General features: G+C 45.7%; 1 protein-coding gene across 1 annotated transcript in view; it reads left to right on the top strand.

Moving 5' to 3' along the window:
- The window catches only part of LOC142772148 (sodium- and chloride-dependent glycine transporter 1-like), a 51,057-nt gene that overhangs the window by 21,957 nt on the left and 11,599 nt on the right, over nucleotides 1–17,501 (top strand). Inside the window, exons 3-4 of the mRNA XM_075874286.1 lie at nucleotides 14,662–14,762; nucleotides 15,182–15,334. Of these exons, the coding sequence (XP_075730401.1) occupies nucleotides 14,662–14,762; nucleotides 15,182–15,334 (254 nt within the window). The remainder of the gene's footprint in view (nucleotides 1–14,661; nucleotides 14,763–15,181; nucleotides 15,335–17,501) is intronic.

The raw sequence follows: 17,501 nt of genomic DNA, 5'->3' as shown, positions 1-17,501 counted from the left end.
GCTAGAAATTTAAAAAAGCAAACTCTTCGCTGTTTCAATAGGAGCAATATATGACATATAGCAGCGATTACAATGTGGTAAGAACATCAACCTCGCATGCAAGAGGTCCATGGTTCGAATCTCGGTGTCACGCAGTTTCCGACTGGATTTTAAAAAGTCCGCGTGGTGATGGAAATGCATCAGGAGGCCTGGGGTGCGGCATCACTTGTGGCCGCAACGGTAACGCTTTCCCTCACCAGAGAAGGCTTGGCCACCCTGGTGCAGTATATGGCCGCTACCTCCCACATACATAGGTCAATTAACTGAAGGCCCTCAGTTCCCAGCGGCTGCGAAGCAACTGACCATGGCGGTGGTCAGATCTGCAACGTAGCAGAGGGTGTTAAAAATCTCTGGATCCGGGCAGGCCGCCATTGGAACCTGAAATTAGAAACGTTTAACACCAGAACCTTATCTAGTGAGGCAAGCCAATCTGTATTATTCAAAGAGCTAGGGGGCATTGAATGGGATGTAATAGGGCTCAGTGAGGTTAAGAGGACAGATGAGGCCTCTACAGTGCTATAGAACAGGCACGTTCATTGCCATCGGGCCTTGGCTGAAAGAAGAGAACAGAGAGTGGGGCTCCCTATCCACAGAAAGAGAGCTGGCAACATAGAGGAAATATATAGCATTGATGAAAGGATGGTAGGTATCGCAATTAAACTTAATAAAAGGTACAAAATGAAGGTGGTACAGTCTTAGGCGCCTACGTTTAGCCATGATGACGCGTCAGTTGAAAGCTTCTGCAAAGACATGTAATCGGCGATGCGTAAGGTAAAAACACCGTTGATTGGAGCCTTGAATGCAAAAGTAGGAAAGAAACAGGTTGGAGACCAAGCTGTTGGAGATCGTGGCATCGGTACAATAAACTTTAGAGGAGAGCTACTATTAGAATGCGCAGAACGCAATAAATTACGGATTTTGAATACCTTATACCGAAAGCGAGGTAACCGTGATTGGACATCGAGGAGCCCCAATGGCGAAAATAAGAACAATATAAACTGTATGATGAGTACACACCCAGGCATTGTGCAGGATGTGGAAGTGCTTGGCAAGGTATGATGTAGTGACCATAGAATGGTACGGTCTCAAATTCACCTAGACATGAAGAAGGAGCGAAAGAAACTGATACGCAAGAAGCCAATGATTGAGCAAGCACTGAGAGGGAGAGTACAGAAATTCACAGTCTCTCTTCAGAACAGGTGCTTGGCTCTTAAAGAGGAAAGCACCCTTAGTGTTGACGATATGAATGATAATCTGACGAGTATCATTACAAAGTGTGCAGTGGAAGTTGGAGGTACTGTAGTTAGTCAGAACACTGGCAAGTGGACCAAGGAAACAAAATCTCAATGAGAAGCTATAAAGAATGAAAGCCTCAAGTACAACTGACAAAATAGAGTTGGTAGAGCTTTCGAAGTTGATCAATAGGCGTAAGGTATCCGTTGTAAGAACGTATAACATGGAGAGAATTGAACAACTTCTGAAGGAAAGAGGAAGCGTCAAAGCAGTGAAGAGAAAACTTGGGATTGGCGAAAACCAGAGTATGCTCTAAGGGGCAAGGTGAGCAAAGTAACTACCAATATGGATAGCTCAGTAAAATTAGCGGAGAAGTTTTACAGAGATTTGTACAGTAGCCAGCACAACCACAACTTCAATATAATAACCAGCAGTAACCCAGATGACATCCCCCCCCCAGTAATGATAGAAGTCAGAAAAGCCTTGGAAAGCCTGCAAAGAGGCAAAGCTGCTGGTGAAGGTCAGGTAACATCATACCTGCTGAAAAATGGAGGACAGATTGTGTTAGAAAAAAATCACTGCATTTCAAGCTGCTTGAAGATAATTATAGGGCCAAGCTTTCTGAGGTGATTATTGTGATTAAACTTGAGATAGTACTGAGACTAGTTGTCGTTGTGATACTTATATATTTTTTATTGAAAGAGATAGTGCTGATACTGATTGTGATATAGCGGTGATTCTTCTTTATAGATGATATGAGGTTCCGAGTTCTGGGTTACGTTTTGACTTCATAATCACAGCTTCATTAGCTATCATATTGCCGCCTTGCATCCGCTTCAAGTTGTCTCAACTGCGCGTCAGCTTGGCATTTTTCCCGCTTAGCCTTTGCTTCCTTGGCCCTAGTCTGTGGTGTAGAACTTAGTTGTTGCCGTCGCCGCTTCGCACCCGCTTCCTTCTCTTTTGTCTCCGCAGTAGCTTCCCGACGACGGTGACGCTGATACTCAGCACGTCGCGCTTTCCTGCGTTTGTCTTCGTCCATACGAGAGAAGAGAATGTGTTCTATAGAACGCGGTTATATATATATATATATATATATATATATATATATATATATATATATATATATATATATATATAGCGTTGACAGCAGCGCCATCACATCGACGGATAGATGGATGGATGGATGTGGCTGTACCATTTAGATCGGGCGGCGAGTAACGCCACCTAGCCGTAATACTTAGTGAACTAACTATTAGATTTATCTTTTTTTTTCTTTAAATAGTGAGATTGAGAATTCTTACTTTGCAGTGAAGGGTTTAATTTTCACTTGTGCCTTGACTTAAGCCACCAGTCAGTTAACCTCCTTCTAGTTAAGTCTACCCGCTTAAAGTCTATTTCGCCCTCCCTGTCCCTAAACCCCAGTGCTTTGAAAAACTCTGCGCCATCATCCTGAACTATAGGGTTAAGCCCTTTACAGAACATTATCAAGTGTTCAGCTGTTTCTTCCTCCTCTCCACACACACTGCATACTGTGTCTGCCACTTCGTATTTGGCCCGATATGTCTTGGTACGCAATAGACCCGTCCTGGCCTCAAACAGTAGAGAACTACCCCGAGTATTATCATAGATTCATTCTTTGGCCATTTCCTGCTTACAGGTTCGATAGATCTCTAGTGCGAACTTCTTAGTCATGCCAACTCTTCACATGTCAGTCTCTGTTTCCTTCACTTTCTTCTTAACCGATTGTTCTTTTTGGTTTGGCCACCTGCTGTTTTCTTAGTATTTACTAGTTCATTTCCTGGTTCGCATCCTCCATTTCGTATCGACATCCTTCATGCACAAGTAGCCGAAAACCTTCCTAGCCCAACACTCCTCCCCCATTTCTCTCAATCGCTTCTCAAATTTTATCTTGCTGCTAGCTTCCCTGCCCTGAAATGATGTCCGTCCCATATCACCTTGTACTCCCTGATTTGGTGTATTCCCGTGAGCTCCAAAAGCAAGCCTACCTATTGCATGTTGCTTAATTTCTAATCTTGCTTGAACATCTGATCTCACGCACAAGACCACATTGCCGAACGTCAGCCCTAGAACCATGACCCCTTTCCATATTCCTGTCACAACATCATACCTATTGTAATTCCACAGTGCCTTACTTTTCATCACTGCTGCATTCCTGTTACCTTGAGTCGTCACGTATATTTCGTGTTCCCTTAGGTACTCGGTCCCATTGCTTATCCATACACCCAGATATTTGTATTTGTCTGTTATCTCTAGTGTGACCTCCGGTATTCTAAGCTCACTACCTTCGTTATCATTAAAAATCATGACTGCTGATTTTTCCTTGCTGAATCCAAAAACTAACCTATCTCCCTCATTACCGCGATGTCCATCAATCTCTGCAAATCTTCCTTGTTGTCGGCCATTATCACTATAGCATCTGCGTACAATAATGCTGGTAGTGCCTGATCAATGAGTGTTCCTTGCTTGACTAAATACAGGTTGAAGCCAAGTTCACTTCCCTCTAATTCGGCCTCTAATCTTTGTAGGTGCATCATGATTAACAAGTTTGACAGTGGACACCCCTGCCTAAGTCCCCGTTTCACCTCTGTGGCCTTGGATACTTGTTTTTCCCACTTTATAACTACCTTGTTACTTTTATGATTTCCTTCAAAACATTAGTGACTCCATCTTCCACACCTAGTGTGTCTAGTATTCTCCACAAGTCCTCTGGAACCACGCTATCATACGCTCCCTTGATATCCAAAAATTCTAGCCACAGGGGCCGGAGTTCCTTTTCTGCTATTTCGATGCACTGCGTCAGTGGGAACAAATTGTCTTCCAACCTCCTGTGTTTCCGAAACCCATTCTGCAGTTCCCCCAGCACCCCTCATCTTCTATCCATGCCTGCAGTCTTTCTTTCATAATCTGCATCACCAGCCTGTAGACCACTGATGTCACTGTTATAGGACGGTTGTTGTTTATGTCAGCTTTCTCCCCCTTTCCTTTATAGATCATGCTCATCCTGCTAAGTTTCCATCCATCAGATACTTCACCATCGATTTTTGTTCTGCTCACTGCCTCTCTCAAAGTCTGTTTAGACATGGGACCCAATGTCTTTATCAGCATAACTGGAATGCCATCTGGACCTGTTGATATATTACTTGGAACCCTCTTCTCAGCCCTTTCCCGCTCTTGTTGTGAAAATGGAGCCATTGTGCCACTTGATCCATTCCTGTGAATTGCGGTGCATAAGGCACTTCTTTGTTGAAATTTTCTGTCACCCTTGTTCTTATATATTCAATAGCTTCGTCCTCTTCTAGCCTAGCACCTTGAGCTGTAGTTACAAACCTCTGCTCTCGGTTTGTTTCATTTCTTAGGGAGTTTAGATAGTTTCGAAATTTCACAGCTGCCTTTCTGTCCTTTTTATGTACTTCTGCCAGCCACTGAGCACCCTTTCTTCTAATCTTTTCATCGATCAGGAAGGATGCTTCCCTTCTAGAGCTTAGAAAGATTTCCCATTTTCTTTCAACATCATCCGTCGATTCACCCCGTTGCTTAGCATATCTGCGTTCCCTAGAGGCTTCCTGGCGTTTTGCTACGGCTCTCTTAACTTCCTCACCCCACGAACTCTTGGGCTTGTGTCTTCTTTACCGAGGTGACTTGTCATGTGCCTTAGCAAGCTCTGTCCCAAACAGTCTGATTAGATTTGTGTATGTCCACACATTCTTATTATCCTCAGAGATTGCTTTCTCAATTTGTTTAGTAGCAATTTCCATTTGCCTTTCTGAATAAAAATTTTCCTGTAGTTGCTCATCTTGTCTCCTTCCCACTTTTGCTGCTCTTCCAAAACTTAGCTTGATACGTTTGTGATCACTACCCAGACTTCTGGAGCCACCTTCATCTATGTGCATTCCCCTGAGCTTATCATACATCCTATGAGACATCAGTGCGTAATCTATCGTTGACTGCAGCCTTCCTACCTCCCATGTTATTTGCCCTTCACACTTCTCGGTACTGTTGCAAATGATCAAATCATGGCTTTCACACATATCCATTATCATTTTACCTGTTGAGTCAGTATACCCATCTACATCTTCTATGTGTGCATTCATATCTCCTAGTATAATTATCTCGCACTCTCCTCCTAACTCCTGAATGCCATTTGATTCCATTGCCTGGTTTTCCTACTCTGGCCTCGGCTACCATTGCCTGGTTTTCCTCTCTGGCCTCTGCTCCCGTCCACAAGTACACGAAACCAAGGAGTGTCATTTGCCCTGCCACTTTCCCTTTCAGTCATAAATGTTCTTGCATCCCTGCTTGACTCTTTGCCAACCCATGCTGTTATGTATAAATGCACCAATTCCACCCCCCTTTTTGTTGCCTTCTGTTCTATTGCAATATTCCCATATGTAGTCCGGATTGCAGGGTGGTTGCTCCAGGTCCCGAAGATGTGTCTCCACAACCCCATATACCATCAGCTTCTCCTGCCTCAACTGCTCTTCTATCTCTTCCCACTTTAACCTATTCCTGCCACCCTGCATGTTAATTTAGCCTATGTCTGACTTAGCTTGGCCCTTGTGATTACGTCGATTTCTTCTCTCATGGACTTCGTGTGGCTTGAATATTCGTGCCCCTTTAGGTCCGTCTTTGGCTATACTGTTGGCCTCAGGGCTCTGGGTCCCCCTAAAAAAGCCATGGCTTGGCGACCCATTCTGTTACTGACCCTCCTGCGTGTCGCACCACCGTAGTGAATGCGGTCCTGTGCAAAGGGGCGAGCGCCGGGCTCGTACACATCTTGGTTAACTTCCATTAGGCTGTATCCGAGTTGCCGGCTCAAACCTTTGATCACACACTTGGCCTCCACTACCCTCCTTTCTATCCCACGAGGGTGCCCCCAGACCTCTGGGACTGTGCATATGGTCATATGCACACTCCCAGAGGCTTTTCGGAGCTTACGCATTCCATCCTCTACCTTTCTCTGAAGGTTCTGATCCTTGCCCTTCAACACATCAATGAGCCCAGCATGAATAATGACTAGATTTTCGCCCTTCATGCTGTTTTCTACAACCTCCTGAGCTTTTGCCAGTGCATCCACTATGCTCTTCCCTGACTGTGCCTCCACCCTGACTCTCCCATCTTCCTTCACTGTATTGAAGACGCCATCCCTAACCCTGGCCACGTTAGAGTCCTCCACCACTAGGACCCTTCTACGCTCCAATCGCTAGCTTCTTGTTTTAGATGCGGAAGCATCTTATACTCGCGCCTTGTAGTGCGCCGTCCGCGCCGTCCGCGCCGTCCGCACCGCTTCTCGAACATTCGACAGCTGACGCGCGCGCATGCGCCGTCGCGCCGTCGCCCACTCTTCCACCATCTGTGCATCCCTTCCTCCTCTACACACCGCGCGTGCTTCACTCCTCCACCATCTGTGCACCCTTCCTCCTCTACACACCGCGTTCGACATCTACAATTCTCCTGATTCTCCAGTGGACGCGCATGTGGCGTCGCGCTTCGAGAACATTCAACAGCTGACAGTGCATGCGCCGTCGAGCTGTATATATACTCAAGGTCGGCGCTCGCTCGCTCAGTTGCCGCTTGTCGGTTGGTTTGTACGGCGCGTCGACGTCCAAGGTCGCGGTGAAATGAATTCCAACGAATCCACAAACACAATGATCGACGTCCCTTCGACCAGCGCCGCCCTTTCGCATACGTGTGTCCGTGTTCACTCATTTAACACCCCCTCCTACAACCACGTTAACCAATTTAGCCATCGACCCAAGTAAGTCGCAATTTAACACCCCATTTCACAACCACGTTAACCAATTTAGCCATCGACCCAAGTAAGTCGCACTTTAACACCCCGTTAACCAATTATATGCTCCGCATCCTCCTCAGTGTTCCCCCGAGGGAAGCTGCGGGCAATTTTTTTGATGGTGCCTCTGTTTGCTTCACCTGTTTCTCTCTCTGCCGTCTGTCCTGTGTTTCTGCCCTGCTTGAAGACTGCTGCGCCACCGAGCTGTATGTTCTTCGAGCCTCCGTGCTGTGGCCAGACACTGCGGCCCCCTGACCTCCCTTCTCGCGTGTTCCTTCCCGCCTGTCGCCTTCTCCGCTACCCACGCCTTCCGTCTCACACCGCTCGGGGCCGGGGCAAAGCGCCATTAGCTCCTTTACCCGTTGTTCTAGCTCGGTCTGCCCTTCCCGTTCTTTTTGAAGGTAGCCCTTCATTTGCTCTAATAGGCTGCCGGTAGCCTCCTCCCGCTCACGCGACGCTCCGAGCTCTTTTTGGAGTTCTATCCTCTGCTCCCGTTCCGCCCTAAGCTCCCCCTGAAACCCCTTGATGGTAGCCTCCATGCGCTGCAGGGCCGCCTTCAGGGTCTCGCAAAGCCTGCACACGAAGCTCGCCTTCTGTGCGTCGGCAAACTCGTGAATGCTGTCTCATCTAAGTAGCACCAGCGCTTGCATTCTTCGCACTGCACCAGCTCACACTCGCTCATGTTTTTCCTAGCCTCCTTAGCCATCGCCCGCTCGACCATCGGACCGAGTGCCCGACAGGCCTACGTTCAACCCTAATACCGCTATACAGCCACCTCCGTTAACTCTCCTAACTCAACAACTGTTTGAAGCTGCCGCCTACACCACCTACATACGTGTTCGATTTCGCTAGTAGCCTCTCACTAGGTTCCCTTCGTGTTCGGCTCTAGCTCTTTAACAACTAACCGAGCGCCCCGACCTTCTTCAAAACAGCCGCCTAGCCCGTTCACGTGGTCAACGTCACTACAACGTTGCCCGTGTCCCACACCTACAGTGCTCGCAACGCTAATTATTGATTAGGAGCGAAAAAATAATTATGGTGTTCACAAACACAAAGAAATGAATAGAAGCTTATCTTTGGTTGCACGCTGCTTCTGCACCAACTGACCTTACACAACCTTGCACGACCTTGAAACCGTTGAACAGGTGGAGCGCGCGAAAACACGTCCGCGCAGCTTGGAGGTATTAACCACAGCGCCCTCTGTTGCCTATAAGTTGAAGGTTAAATACAAAACGCTTACCACCAACGCCCTCTGTTGCTTATAAGTTGAACGTTACGTGGAAAGTGGTTCATATATGTCAGACAGATGAAGACGTGTTACGGACAGACGGGAGACGGCGGACATCGTGAGGTCTTAAGGAGCTTCGCCCCTAAAACTAGGGACCCTGTTTACAAGGTGTCTGACGGTAAGAGTACCAGAATTTTGGAAGAATGCTAATATCATCCTAATGCATAAAAAATACGTTACAAAGGCTTGAAGAATTAAAAACTGATCAGCTTATTCTTTGTGGTATACAAGCTATTTACAAAGGTAATTGCTAACATTAGTATTCAATCAACCAAAGAAACAAGCAGGATTTCAAACAGGCTACTCAACAATCGACCACATTCATACTATCAATCAGGTAATAGAGAAATACTCCGAATATAACCAACCACTATACATAGCCTTCATAGATTACGAGGAGGCGTTTCATTCAGTTGAAATATCAGCCGTACTGCATACACTGTGGAATCAGGGCGTCGATGAAGTGTATATAAGCATCCTGGAGGAAATATACAGGGGATCAACAGCTACCATAGTGCTTCATGAAGAAAGCAACAGAATACCAATGAAGAAGGGTGCAAGGCAGGGGGACACAATCTCCCCAATTCTGTTTACCGCATGCTTAAAGGAGGTTTTCAGAGGCCTAGAATTGGAACAGCTGGGCATAAGAGTTAATGAAGAGTACCTTAGTAACCTGCGCTTCGCCGATGGCATTGCATTGCCGAGTAACTCAGGGGACGAATCGCAAATCATGATTACGAAGTTAGACAAGAAGAGAAGAAAGGTAGGTCCTAAAATTAATCTGCAGAAAACGAAAGTAATGTACAACAACCTCGGAAGAGAGCAGCGTTTCGAAATTGCTAATAGTGTACTTCAAGTTGTAAAAGACTATGTCTACTTAGGACAGGTAATAACCACGGAGCTGAACCACGAGATCAAAATGACTAGAAAAATAAGAATGGGGTGGAGCACATTTGGCAAGCACTCTCAAATCGTGACAGGTAGATTACCACTATCCCTCAAGAGCAATGTATATAACAGCTGCATCTTGCAGGTACTTAGCTACGGAGCAGAAACCTGAACACTTACAAAGAGGGCTCAGCCTAAATTGCGGACGACGCAGCGAGAAATGGAAAGGAAAATGGTGAGTGTAACCTTAAGAGATGAGAAGAGGGCAGAGTTGATTAGAGAACAAACCGGGGCTAAGGCTATCATAGTTGAAATGAAGAAGAGTAAATGGACATGGGCCAGGCATGTAGCACGTAGACAGGATAAGCATTGGTCACTAAGGGTAACTAACTTGATTCCTAGAGAAGGCAAGCGGGTTAAGGGTAGACAGAAAATTAAGTGGCCAGATAAGTATAAGAAGTTTGGTAATATAAATTGCAGCAGCAAGCACAGGATTGAGTTGACTGGTGGAACATAAGAGAGGTCTTTGTTCTGCACATGATGATGATGATGATGATGATGATGATGATGAAAGACTGCATACATTAAGATTCGCAGCGACAACACGTAGTTATGGGAGAAGCAGACGGGAAGCAGGCGATCATTGCCTTCAGCGCTTAGTTCAACTCTCACACCGTCGGAGCTGTTGCAGCACCGCGAACAAAACTGATTATGAGTGTCGCAATCCTTTTGACTACGTCGCAGCGTGCACGAACCTCGTGGTTAAATGAAGTGTTCTTTCCTGTAATCGACCATTGCCAGGAGCGACTGGAAAACATAAGGTGCCAAAAGTGAAACTCTGGCGCATTCAACGCGGTTGATGCTTTCCTGCAAATGGATAGCTATGAGTGGGAGCCATCAGAAATAAAACCGAAGGTTAAGAATCTCACACGGCAACTTTGGTAAGTGCAAGAAAAACTCTATCGAACGATCAGCTCGGGCCGACCTTTCTGCCTTCGAATAATTTCTCACTCACACACTCAATATTGCACGATATATTTAGAAAATTAGTTTTGTAGTGTCACGCAAAGTCTTTGACATTCGAGCAGCTCTTGTACAAATATCATTGTTGATAAGTGGCTCCATAAAAATTGTACCCCAAGTTTTGCCCGGGGCGCTTTATGGCACGCAAGCAACACCTGGTGCAATGCATCTGACCCAAGCTTGAACAGGATTAGCTTGGGCCATGTAGCAGCTGTCATAAAGTTGATCGCAATAAACAAAAGCGATCCAGATTGCCCTCATTGTGATAAAAAGTGCCCTTATGGCACCGATTTTACACTCTTTCTTACCAAGCTTAGTTATACAGAGAACACAGAGTTACGTCGCGCTATTCTTCAAAGACACTGAGAAATGACCAGAACATGAAATAAGAAGTCTGCACGGGTGGAAAGAATGTTCCTTAAAGCGACTAGAACTAACCCTGTTTTTCTCGTGAAATTGGTTTTATATTTTTATATAGTTATTGAAAATCGCAAAAACCGGCCTGCGGTGCTTCTGGTGGCAAACCTATGGTGGATGAACTATTCTGTGTGCCCTGTCCGTCAATGTGCGTTAATCTACGTGGTCAAAAATTTGCTTGTTAGAACTAAAATAATGTTTATTTCTTTGTAGCGAAGAAACGCGAATTTTACTGTGTCGAAAGGTAATATTGTACCCAGCGTCATATCTTCCGGAAGGAGTTGTGGGCAATGTTCTTAGTTCAGCAAAGGTATCAAAGCGTTGTTTGCAGAGACAGTTGGGCGCCTTTACAATATAGGGGCACGACACCGATTTCGGCCTTTTGACTCTCTTTGTAAGTGTCTTCTGTTTTGTCGTCGTTCAATTCAGACTGCAACGACACGAACAGTTCGCTGATGGTCTCTTGAACACTCCTGCCGCGCCTTGTCGTGCTCACAGCAGTTTGTCGGTCAATCCTCTAGTCGCACTGGAGGCCCATAGGAAGACACCGACTAACCTTCCACACTTACAACTCATTTTCAGTCATGCTTCCTGCTGTGTCATTGTCCCTCTCCGGCTATGCGGTGCAGCCCTCGTAATTTTCCACAGCGTCGAGGGAAGAGGTGGGGAGACAAGCAAAAAGTAGCGAAGGAAGGATTTCTGGGGGGTGCGCAAGACGCCTATTCAAACGCTGTGGAAGTTTTCGAGAGGGCATTGTTACCTCTTTCAAGATTACTTACTGCGTAGTCGTTTGAAGCAGAGACATGGGCAAATGTTCTCTCAGCTGCAGATCTCCCGATTACACGCCAATAACAGGTCTGCCGATGCGTTTTGCTGATGTTTTCGGTCTGTCATCATGTTACACGATGACGACATGCTGTCTTTTGAGGAGTCGTCGCCGTCGTCAGCCTAGTGTGACCAGGCGGTCTGGCGACTTCTTTGCAGGCGACATGTGAGCCAACCGTCTGCGTCTGCCTTGTGTCTTCGTAAGGGTCGTGTCACTGTCGTGTCCCTCTTGTTTACACGCGCCTTTACAAGTTAGGCACGGCTACATGTCGCATCTGAAGGACGTCCAAGGAAGTGGTAATCAGGTAGTCGCCATCACGTACAGTTGGGTCCGTGGTAAAGAAAACCTAAGTCTTGGTACCCGGTCATCAGTGAACTTGTAGTGCAGATGAACGGGGTGGTGGCACGATAGTGTGTGCAGACATAGCAGAAAGCTCTAACTGTGACAGACCAGAAGAAAAGTCGATAAGGGCAAAATGAATGCTTAGAAAGTTTTGGCCGACAATGAGGTCAGGGGGAACTCGTCTAGAACACCAAAGATAACTGAGGTCTGGTGGTCACCGATGCTCACACGTGCCGTACCCATTCCAAGGACGGTAGTCGTACCGTCGTCAGTGACACGAACAGCTGGTGATTATATGGACGCAAGGACTTTGCGGATATGACGAGAAAGGTTGGTGCTCATGACCGATATTCGGCACCTGCGTGGATGAGTGCTGAAACAGGCACGCCATCTACTTCTATTTCCAAGAAGATTTCTTGAGTTTCCAGAGTTAAGGATTTCTGAGTCTATAAGTCAATGCAGCATCAGCTTCACGAGCTGCATTGGTCAGTTTTCCGAGAAGAGATGGCGGGGCAAACGCGAAGGGGAGCGTTTTGGCATGCGTGACCGAGAACATTGATGGGTTTGTGGCGACGGCGAGTGGTCGTAACGTGGGGCCAAGATTCGGGCATTAAATGTTTGGTGGTTCTTCGTGGGTGTGCAAAGGGGAAAATCGAGTGTCCTCTGGGTGGTATGGTGCACGAGTAGACGATGGTTGATGATAGCGACAACATCGAGAATTGTGCCCTACCCCATTGCAGTTAAAATGTAACAGCCTATCATCAAGTGTGCGCCACTGGTTCGGATAATAGTACCCGGAATAAGTCGGTTGTGAGAAGTAGCATGACCGAGGGCTGACCATGGCACGACTTAAGGCACATATGGGCTGAATACCTGCATTCGCCAGTTCTTCATGCACGGTGGCATGAATTAGTGACACTGTGAAGCGCACCTTCCCATGAAAACAAGCCTGGCGCGCAGATGGAGTCGCTGCATTCATCTCTCGCCACACAAGACGCACGAAGTTTTCTGTACTGGGTGGCAGCTGAATCAGGAACGTTGATTTCGAGCATGTAGCGTCCAATGCCTAAAAAGTGTTTTTATCTGATTTTGACAATTTGATTTTACTTCTAGGCCACATGCTGTGCTATAATATTTGACAGGCGTGTTTCCGCGAGCCTCGACTACCGATCGGCAGCGTTTTCTGATCCTGCTCAAGAAGCGTTGCCGGTTTATTTCAAAACATGTACCTGTGCAATACCTTTTCTATTGTACGCAACATACTTCAGCGGCCTGATTGCTCATGCAAATTGCTCAGCGCTTTTCTGGAAAATAGCTTTCGTTATTTGCTAAATACACCTGTCAAAAACAAGTCAAAACTTCGCAATGCTGGTAAGGCTAGTGAAACAGCTTGAAAAGCGTGCCAATAGGAATCTGAGAAGGCTCGGTGCGTTTCTCTGAGTTTTTGCTTTGTTTCTGTGGCATCGATTTTCTTCTTTTTTTCACTGTTTTTGCAGCATCTGCTGTATGCTCAACATACGCATTAGGTGACCATGTAAGAGCCTTTCCCAGTAATTTTCAACCAATGCCGCAGTTTGGGGAGAACACTGACTACAATGGCACAAGGATTTCGCCTATGAGGACACACGCATCACATCTTCAGACAACGCGATATTCTTTCTAACCCTCAGATTTATTGCAGTTAGGCTTTGAGACTTGATGTGGTCTACTCTACGCAGAAAATGGTTCCACTCCGCCACTGTTGCGGTTAGTGAGGTGTCATAAAATATAGCATATCACATCAACCGCAGCCTTGACAGCGCTGAACCTGTAGCGTCACGCCGGTCTTGGCCAGCTGCTGCCCAAATAAAGAAGAGAGACTTGAGGTGGTTGAAACTCCCTAGCTTCTGCCTTGCCGAGACACGGCAGCCGCAATCGCTTCGGTATCTAGCTTCGCCCCCTTCCCAATAAAGCTGCTACCATGGCACTGCATAGCCAGACACCAAGGACTACAAATGTAATATTCATTGTCTCAAACATTCAATGCTTGATCTTCCTGCAATAATAAATGAGGTCATATAATAACTGAAAATACACCATTACCTTGTGTAATACATGCCAGGCAGTCCTGGTGAAGAATTAGGAATAATAAGTCTGCCAGCCAAAGGTAACCAACTTCTAAGAACAAAAGAACAAACGTGCTCATGAAAGGAGCACCAAAACTCACTGTTTAAACGGACGTCATTGGCAACGCCGCCGTTTGGTCCTTTTTTTCATACATCTTTTGATACCATCCAAAATTGTGAGGCCTTCCTCGCACATAAGCAGCTAATTCAGTTTTGTATTGCGCCATCGATAACATAGATGTGTCGTGAATGAAGCTTTAGGTGTTAATTTTGCTTTACTATTTGAAAGTTGCAAAGTGGGCTTAATGGTGATTCCTTTGAAAAGCTTTCATGTAGCACACAACGTCATACGGACACGAGAAGTTACATATAAACACCACACAAGGCTGTCCAGATGTCCTTTGTGCCTTCTCGTGTCCGTGTGTCATGGAGCGCCACATAAAAGCTTCCCTGTTTAAAACAAAGCAATTTTTATTGAATCTCCTACACATTGAAACAGTTCCTATATTATTCTAATATTTCTGAACGGTTCTGTAGGACTTCCACGGAAAACACAAAGTTTCCAAAAGGAAACATACGAAATAATTGGATCGGCTTACAAAACGTTTTCATAGGAATATGGCCACCTTTTTGAAGCCGAAAAAAACTTTGTTGCTGTTAGACTTTACTGAAACATTACAATCACATGCAGGTCCTCACAACGTCTCCAGAGACATTGAGTTCCTCCGCGGCACTCGCGTCAGCAGCACGTCCCTGTTTCTGTGGAGGTTCGTCTGTCCCTTCATTCTCCTGGTGAGCACCATATAAATTATATTTTGTAGTGGTTTGTTCATCTTACTGCTAACTCTTTGGCACACTTGCTACACCACGGGGGTTCTAAAGGTGTATTCCTAAACTAAGTATAATTGGCAGAATCAACAATGGTCAAAATTTCGAGCGAACAAGAAGAAGGTCGTATATACAGCCTATAGTAGGAATGCAAGCCTAGAGTGTTTTTTAAGACTGAGACATTAATAAATTTTCCTGTTCACGACAACATAAAACAGTCAGTGGCAATACGAATAATAGAAAGTTCACTATTATACAATACAAAGAAGCAAGGCCCTAAACTACCTAGCGAATAAACACCAGGCATTCCGTAACTAGCTACAAGCTTGGATTGGCATATTGAAGCCGATTCAGTGGCGACGTTTTATTCGCATCTCTACCAGATGACAGTCATCAGTCCTGTGGTGAGCGACACTCCCATGATGGGGAGCTACCAGTTCCCACTGTGGGCGAACTCTTTGGGCAGCCTGGCTGTGGTCTCTTGCCTGGTCCTCATTGGTGTCGTCAGCATCATTGTTTACCGGAAAAACAATCGGGTATGAGACATTTCATGCAAAATAGTGCGCTGTCGTGCTCTGGCAACAAATGGCAGTTGTTCCCCCAAAGCAGCATACTAGAACGTGATTGGGTCAGCTTTCTGTGGGCGTTGTGTAAATACTTATACACTGAAAAATTAAAACATTCCCGTGTCAGTTTTCTAAAGAACTGAACATATTTTAAACTTACGCACACTGTGCACAGAAGCGCGGGGGAAGAAGGATAACAAGCATACTGAAATTCAGACATAGTCTCTTTTAAGTAAGTTTTATAATACAAACATTAACTTTGGTGCAGCACCCGTTCTTTTCACAGTAACACGCTATAACGACAGGTGCTATTGTGCAGCGTAAGGTAGAGAGTCCACAACAGCCAAGGTGCAATCAGCTTTCAGTTATTTCATTGTTTCCCTAGTACAGTAGTCCTTCTGTGCTCACAATTTTGCCAGTGAGACCATCACCAGAACGAGGGTCACTAATGATAAGTACATGACACACTAAAAACAAAAATAAATAAAGTAGGGTTAGAAAGTAAGTTTACACGTGTTATGTAAATCTTAACAAATGTCGAAACTGCTTGATCTTAGGGGCTTAGCGTGACTTTTTCCGATACTAGGTGTTTCTTTCGTGGGGACCAAGGAGAGTCGAACAGGTCACAGACCATGCAAAGATGTCCTTAATCCAGCGTCCCAACTAACGTGTTAACGTGTGGCATCCGTGGTAGAAGCGTATGCCTTTCGTTGGTCAGCTGGCACAGCGGGCAAACTCGGTGCAGTGGCTGTGTGAAGGGCGTGACTGATATGCAATCGTGCCTGATAAGCAACAACGCGGGGGTTTTTCGCGGACACTCAACGTTTTACCTTGAGCTTAACCAGCTTCACACTAAAACGTCGTAGGCTAGCACCACTTTGTTATGAGCGCAACGCTTTGCGCAACGAACGGCGCAATCGCTTATGCGAGCGAGCCTGTACGTCATCTATTCGCGCATTTTGCCCCTTGAGCATAGTGCAGCGATTAAAGTAAATGGCATTCTCACTTTAGTCTTGTGCGTAACCATAACGATCATTACTAAAGCTATAGTACACTCGTTTAGATCAGCTTCACACTCGATGAAAAATATTTTTAGCTGAGTACTGGTACCACACTCAAAGGATCCCTGCAACACGGATGCACCGTGTGCAGTGATGACGCAGTGCGCAGCGTAGTCAGAAAACACTCTCCGCACGAAATCGAGGCTCCTGACAACACGCGCGCCGAAGGTTATAGTGCAGCACATAGCCCGAAAGTTACAGTTGATTCTCTATATCACCCGATGATTGCTAACTATTCTCCCGACAAATGATGCCGTGTACTCCCATTGCCACGGAATTCACACAAACTGACAGTCATTGGATGATTTGAAAAAAAACAGAGAAGGAAAAAAATAGTGGGCAGCGCGCCACGTACCTTATTGTTCCCGTGCCATGCCTCTGCTTAGCTTCGAATATTCTCGTCAGAATAAGAGAAAGTAATTACAGCATGCTGCAAGTCTCCAATTTTTTTTAGTGTATATATTCGGGTGGATTCTCAAAAAAATTGTGACGGTCAATTTGTAAAGCAATAAACTCCATTAGCAATAAACTCCATTAGGGAAGCCATTCAATAGATACGTGAAAAGTGTTAAAAGGCTGCTTTCAGCGATGGGCGATAAACTATGTTTCGGATGAATATGACGTCCTTGCGGAATCAGACTATTACATACAAACGTGATTCACGTTAGACGTGTCCGTGCCAGAAAACTTCCCCCAGTTATTATGCCACACTATTGCCATGCGTGCAGCAGAGGAAAAGGGTGGGTGTAGAATTACTCCCTCCACCCCACCCCTACTAACTAAACAGGGCACAAATTATGTTCCATACATTCACCTTTACATTATATGTAAGCTATTACAAGCAACTAAACTACGCGTGCCATGCTGCTTATTATATGCACATCAGTACATCATATACTGAGGTACCCTTTTACAAAACTTACCTCTCTTCTTTAATGCGAGAGGAGACGTAACGTCTGGCCTCAAGCTGCGCTCTAAACATCAGCTTGTGGTTAATGTGCCTGGCTAGAGCACAAATAGAAATGTCAGATTAGGGGCTAAATGGTTTTACATACATAGTTGACACTTGCGACGTG

Source organism: Rhipicephalus microplus, chromosome 9 (genome assembly GCF_043290135.1).
Source record: "Rhipicephalus microplus isolate Deutch F79 chromosome 9, USDA_Rmic, whole genome shotgun sequence".
Taxonomy (NCBI): Eukaryota; Metazoa; Arthropoda; class Arachnida; order Ixodida; family Ixodidae; genus Rhipicephalus; species Rhipicephalus microplus.
The sequence above is the reverse complement of the archived record's forward strand: the minus strand, read 5'-3'. Positions and strand labels throughout refer to the sequence as shown.